The sequence below is a fragment of the Wasmannia auropunctata genome, unplaced genomic scaffold (assembly GCF_000956235.1).
Source record: "Wasmannia auropunctata unplaced genomic scaffold, wasmannia.A_1.0 LD335311.1, whole genome shotgun sequence".
Classification (NCBI taxonomy): domain Eukaryota; kingdom Metazoa; phylum Arthropoda; class Insecta; order Hymenoptera; family Formicidae; genus Wasmannia; species Wasmannia auropunctata.
The window spans coordinates 13,102-19,785 of record NW_012027579.1 but is presented as its reverse complement, the minus strand read 5'-3'; the positions used below and the strand labels follow the sequence as shown (position 1 = coordinate 19,785).

Genomic DNA, 6,684 nt, shown 5'->3' with positions numbered 1-6,684 from the left:
CGGTACTAGCTTCTGGAGTTCGACTCTGTTGAAGAAATTTTATCCTCATAATATTAACATTCTTAGCTTCAATCAAATTTATTTTCCTTTGTCATTTAAATATTATTAATAATATTAAATACAAGAACAAGAATGCGAAGGATTAGTTTATCAATTTCATATATATATAGCTTTAAAACAAGTAAAAAATTATTTAAAAATTAAAAATTATATTTTGCAAAACTCTTTCTTTCTTTCTGCGTTTGTTTTGTGTGTATTTATAGCTCCACTTACTCTGTTACTCGAGGAGGAAAACTGTCGTCGTATGATCATACTCTTTTCTAAAGACGAATCGTCGATTGCTTCATTCTCAGCTGCCACAAGTATTCCGTATTCAGGTCGATATTCCAATAAATCCTGATAATGTGAGAAGTACTTCATTCTTCCCTGCTCGAGTAATATAATAGCATCCACTTCCTTTATGTACTGCAGCTGATGCGTCGCCAAAATTCTCGTTTTTCCGACCAGGTATCTCTGAATGCATTCTTGAAACAGGTGCTTGCTGACATGTGCATCCACCTAAAATTTCAAACGAAAAGTCCTTTATCAGGATCCATTTTCAAAATGCAAATTTCCGCATCATTATTGTTCATCAAGCTCAAATTGCGTAAATTATACATCACGCCTGAGAAAATGAATAAGAGTAAATAATTGACTCGTTCAATTACCCACCGCGCTCAAAGGATCATCCAGCAAATAGATGTCCGACTGCCTGTACAAGGACCTGGCCAAGTTGATCCTGGCCTTTTGACCGCCGGACAGCGAGCTGCCCCGTTCACCCACGATAGTCTGGTCACCCTGCGGAAACTGCTTAAAGTCACGCAACAGAGCGCAAACTTTGACCACCTTCTGATACCGTTGGCGATCGTAGGATTGTCCGAAGAGTATATTCTGTCGGACGGTAGCACCGAAGACCCAGGCTTCCTGGCTGGCGTAGCTGACATCGCCGTTGACCTTCACCTGACCTTCCGTCAGGCTGATCTCTCCCAGAATCGCGGACAGAAACGAGCTCTTGCCGCTGCCCACCATGCCGATCACCGCATACAGCTTACCCCTTTCTATTTCCAGATTCAGATTCTCCAGGGTATTCTCTGATTGTTTCTCCTCCCACTTGGCAGTAACGTTAATCATGTTAACAGCCCAGTTGTTCGTACCATATATGGATTTCTTTTCTATAAATAATAAAATTTTATTTCAAGTTAGTAGGTTTTTCAAAAGTAAATGTTTAAACGAAACTGAAAATTTTCAAGCAAAATATCTTACAAGACATTTAAAAAATTTTAGAAAATATCTCTATAAACACCAAAAGAACTATATTTAAAAACATGATAATATTAACTTCATTCTAATATCTTTAAAATATTATTTTGTTAATATAAATAATTTTTTCTTTCCTCAGGTTGTACGTTTATAATAAAAATTAGGAATATTTAATATCCTTTAAAGATTTTTATATATATAATATCTGTATATATAAAATAACGCATTTGCTTTTACAATAACAAGCTGTATTTATCATTAATATATAAAATAAATTGTATAAAATATAAATTATAGATTTTTCAAAAAATTCTTTGAATTTTGAATCATTACCTCCAATAGAATTAGCGGTGTTCTTCAACAAATCGTTGGCAACAATTATCGGACCGTTAGGATTTCTGTGGTCGCTATTCTCATGCGAGACCTCTCCATGTGATACCAGCCGATTCTCCACATCGTCCTCGTCGTCGATGTAGGGCAGATCCGATTTGGAGATTCGCTTCACATCCGAATTGATATTGGCGTTGGCCGCCTTGGAGACGATGACGTTGCTGCCCTGGAACTCGTCGAACATGAGGAAGGTCCGAAGCCTGCGTATGGCTACCATACACTCGGCCAACTCGGCGAAACCGCGAATGAACATGCTGGTCATGGCGTGCGCGAGGACGTTGAAGTAGGCTGATACGACGAAGACCTTGTCGGCGGTCATATCAGGCCCGAACGCCAGCATAGCGACGAGGGTGCAGTAGAGCGCCATCCGAGTTGTGAAGAGACTGAAGGTCATGTAGATGCCGCGGATGTACGAACTCTTGGTGACCACTCGAAGTTCGAGCTTCCGCGCCAGCTCGACCATGGCGCAGAACGGTTTCTCCCACGCGTACATCTTGATCACCTGTACCCCGGAAATGATTTCGTCCATCAGCCGGACTCGCTCGTCCGTCTTGATAGCAGTCTGGAGACGGAACTTCGATGTCAGTTTGCCGGAGTAAGCTAAAATCGCGAGAGCAAAGGAAACTGGTGAACATCTGCGACAAAATGGCTTATCGTGTAAATAGTCTCCCCCAGTCGGAGCGGGTAATTTTCAATTTATTTTTCTCCAAGTTTTGAAAAAGGGGTCTTTTTATATAAACTCAACTATTGAGTTGACTTGCGAGACTTACATAGGATCGGCACGACCATTAAGAGCGCGGCGATGCCGATGAGACCGGCATAGTTGACCTCCCGATAGAGAATATAAGCCACGATCAGGGCGGAGAGGGGTGCCGACCACATGTAATGAATTAAGTAAGTGACGAATTCAAACCTATTGACATCGTTGGCCACTAGATTAACCACTTTTCCGGGTGCTGTCTCGCCCAGCGCGGTTGTGCTCAGACGCAGAGCCTGCGAGACAAGAGCAAAACATCCATTATATCATCTGAGGATCAACACGCTGACAAATCATATCGCAGAGGAAATATTTAAATCACAAATTTTTACCAGCACATATTTATGTTAAAATTGGCTATATCGTTGATTTGATCTTTCAAAAGCTATAAAGTGTATTTTATTAGAAAATTTGAAGGATTTAAAAAACTACTTTCTTTTCTAGTTTTTTTGTTATAGATTTTTCTTTTCTTCTCATTTTTCTTGTTGTGGAGAAATGTTCATTTTAAAGAATTCAGCAGATAAAACGCGTGCGAAGCGGATCTTCGCCACTTGCAGTGCCCTTCTTACACATAACTTCATCCAAACAGAACAATAAGTCACGATAACGTCAAAGTAACATTAAAATAAATCGTGATTGAAGACTTATAAAAAAATTTTAATAATCATTTTGGAGCCATTTTGACGTACTGTTAATGTCATAACGACTTTAATTGTTTTCTGTTTAGGTTTATTCATTTTCTCCTACGTTATGTACGTTCGTCTGGATTTTTGCATATATTCCGACCAACCTTTCTGTATATCACGGAGCAGACAGCCGCGCGAACTTTGGCGCCCACGTGGTAAGCGCCGAAGAGCGCCTGATTACCGCTTATCGCGTTCAAGCCGGTCGTGATACAAATACCGGCTCCAAACCACAGGGCAGCCTCGTACGACCCTATCGATTCTTTCTGATAGTTGCGCAAAAAACCGCCCAACAGTAACGGCGTGCCCAATCTGCGAAATAAATTTCGGTTGTTAATCCTTTATGTATTAATTTTATCATAGATTATCTACACTAGATCATCTATTATTGTTATAGATATAGCTTGACAATAATCTAATAGCAATTATAATATTATTACTGTTGTTATAATTATTATAATGATAATTACATTACTATACTATAATATTATTATTATTATTATTATTATTATTATTAACACAAAATTTATATTTTTTTACATACACTGAATTAAAGTTCAAAGCATTGAGCTATTTTTATTTAATTTTATCTCCTAAATAAGCTTTAATTACAAGTGAATAATGATATAAATCCATATTATTGCAATTGTATAATACAATAAGATCAACATTATTGGAAGAGAAATAACGTTTTGCTATATGTAAAGCAAGTGAAGTATGAAAGACATATAAGATAAGAGATAGCAAATACCTTATCACAAACTCGTTGAAAATCTGTAGTATTCCGAGCATGGAATATTCCCATAGGAATGTGCGGAAAATGGTCTTCAACAGACTCGGACTGCGTTTCCATTTTTTCGAGTTCTCCAACTCGATGTTCCATCGTCTGCAAGTATGCATACCGTCGCGTTACTATAATTTCTACGCTTTTATAAAAAACCGACGCAAAAGGAAGAGAAACCTGCGTATACATCTTCGTCGCTTTGTTCCCTTTTCTTTTTCTTCTCTTTTCTCGTATAACGTAATTTCAATACTCACTTTTCTAATCGATCTCCGAGCAGCTTCGCTCGGTCGGCTTTCAGAGGCTCATATAAGTCTTCTACTTCTAAATCTTTCTTGTATCCTGTTCTGAATAACTTAATGGTCCACCTGTTTCAAGAGACAATATGTGTAAATTAGATATCTGCTTACCAAGTAGCGTTAGATTGCAGACGACGTAACGATAAGAACACGGCAAAACTCGGAATTAGAAGGGATCAAAAACAATTTCGTGTGGAATTATATTTCGCGGCATGACATTGCGCTTTCATTATATTAGCCTCGTGAGATGCAGCATCACCTTTGAAGACAAGGTAAATTTGCGCGAAGATAAAAAGATTTGAGATAAAACTCAGTTTTATGTGCCAAGTAGCACATACGTACATTTACAGCACGCACTTTGAAATGTCGTGACGATTCGGCTGTTTCTCGCATCTAAGTGCTGATTGACGGAACAATTAATCCTTGTGATTCAAAAGTTGAATATGCAAACATCAAAAATTTAAACATGCGAATATATTTACAGATGTCTAAACACTTATTCAAAAATTATTATAAAATTATCGAAATTTCAAATACCCGAACTTTTTCTTAAATGTAATACAATGTATAATTTTTCTGGAATATATATAGGTGCAATAACAAAGGATAAAAATGTATAATACTTCAAAAAAGTAATTGTAGTCAAAGACGAACTTTAGTCAGAAGTTTTGATATCTATAATTCAATTAATCGTAAATCTAAGGAACAAATCTATATAACTATTCTATTATTCAACTTTTGAATGCGCATTCAAGCGCTTAGACACATATCTAGACTTCGCGAAGAATCGAGCCCCGAAGAATCTCGTCGTAAAGAAAGTCTGATGATTCGGAAAAGTTGTGCGAACTCACCACCAAAGTAACACCGATACGATGTTCGCCTTCTCCCGCGGATTCGGCTTCGATTTGATCTTCGTTGAATCCATCGGTTCTTACACGCGGCATTAACTCGCCACGAGCTGACACTTCCACGGTTGAAGAACGATCGATTCATCGGATTAATTTATTAACGGTTATACACTCCGACGCTTTTGCGTCGAATAATCGCTCCTCTTTTCCGAGTGAACGAAAAAAAGAATTCCTTCACCTATTTTAACAATTTACTGCAGATGTCAGCTCTTCTCTCTTCGATTGCCACAAATTATTAACAATGTGAAGATCCTTCTCTGAACACGTATGGATTTGTCAGCCATCCGGTCCGACGTCGAATCGACGTCTATAGACCGATCATTTCTGCCTGGGGAAAGATAATAAAATTAAAATTAGAATCAAAAATAGGAAGAATTTGGAAATTGAAAATTGGAGAATATTAGAGTCACAAATTCAATGAGAAAGTGCAAGAGAAGAAGAGAGAAAAAAAAAGAGGGAAAGAGAAGAAGAAAAAAGAAAGAAAGAAAAGAGACTGAGAAATTCTAAACATCAAATTAATTTTAAAACAGTAAAAGATTTCCGAAACTTTTCTAAGTAGCGTGTTTTCAAGAAAATTTAAACGTGTAGTAAAAATCTGTCTAAATATGTAGTAATATTTCTTTGAAAACACCATGTATTTTGGCAACTAACAATAAGCCATTTAGGGCATGTTTATATAAACTTTTTTACTTGAAATAAACCAAAGAACTGCCCCCTTGAGTATAGCAATATACTTAAGAAGCATCCTATATGTTATATAATATAAATTTTTATAAACTTTTATATTCTTGTACATAATATAAATTATATATATATATATATGATACATATTTTATGCATGTTTATATTTTAATTGTTTAAATATTTTTTATCTCTTATACATAAATTGCATAATAGTAAATAGAATTCTAATCTAACTTCTAATGTAGATTACAGATCACCTAAGAAATAGGTTCTCGGATAGGTATTGTTATATCGTTAATTATTTTTATTTTTATTGAAAACACGTTTATTTGACGTAATTAAAACGACAGTCATTTGTAATTGTTGCGATAAACTTTTTTCTTCAACGTGCAATTGACAAATTGAGAATTCCTGCAATTATGTACTAAAATATTAAGAATACGAAAACAATAAATTCGGAACAATTACAAGATTGAGTCGAGAACTTTGTATATGCTTTAAACTGATATTACTTTTGAATGACTTATATAATTTTTTTTCATGTGCAAAATAGCCTGTAACGATAATGCGACGAGTAAACGTTTCGTCGATAAGATTTTACTTCAAGATACAAGTCGTTTTGCTGCGAGCAGTAAGCGAAAAGTATAGCGGAAAGAAGTTAGAAAACATAATAAAAAAAAGGTAAAACTAAGAAAAAGACACTGTCACGCATCCTAAATATTTTAATCAACATATGTATGTATTGATAAACAAATGCAATTACAAAGAACCGTTGTCATTTTGTTTAAATGCGAAATGTTGCAACTTACCACAAGTTACAACACATGTTATGCAAATCCGATTAACACGTGTGTCAGGGCGAAATGGCAAAAAATTTCCTCGA

At 36.0% G+C, this 6,684-nt stretch overlaps 1 protein-coding gene across 1 annotated transcript in view; it reads right to left on the bottom strand.

The window, feature by feature from the left end:
- LOC105457279 (probable multidrug resistance-associated protein lethal(2)03659) overlaps window positions 1-5,446 on the bottom strand; it is a gene marked incomplete at its 3' end in the record, with an annotated part of 17,278 nt that extends 11,832 nt beyond the window's left edge. Inside the window, exons 1-9 of the mRNA XM_011701872.1 lie at window positions 5,061-5,446; window positions 4,168-4,278; window positions 3,881-4,015; window positions 3,237-3,441; window positions 2,460-2,682; window positions 1,633-2,289; window positions 712-1,211; window positions 274-558; window positions 7-25 (exon numbers count right to left, since the gene is read on the bottom strand). Coding sequence (XP_011700174.1) covers window positions 7-25; window positions 274-558; window positions 712-1,211; window positions 1,633-2,289; window positions 2,460-2,682; window positions 3,237-3,441; window positions 3,881-4,015; window positions 4,168-4,278; window positions 5,061-5,134 — 2,209 coding nt within the window. The remainder of the gene's footprint in view (window positions 1-6; window positions 26-273; window positions 559-711; window positions 1,212-1,632; window positions 2,290-2,459; window positions 2,683-3,236; window positions 3,442-3,880; window positions 4,016-4,167; window positions 4,279-5,060) is intronic.
- Window positions 5,447-6,684: the final 1,238 nt, after the last annotated feature.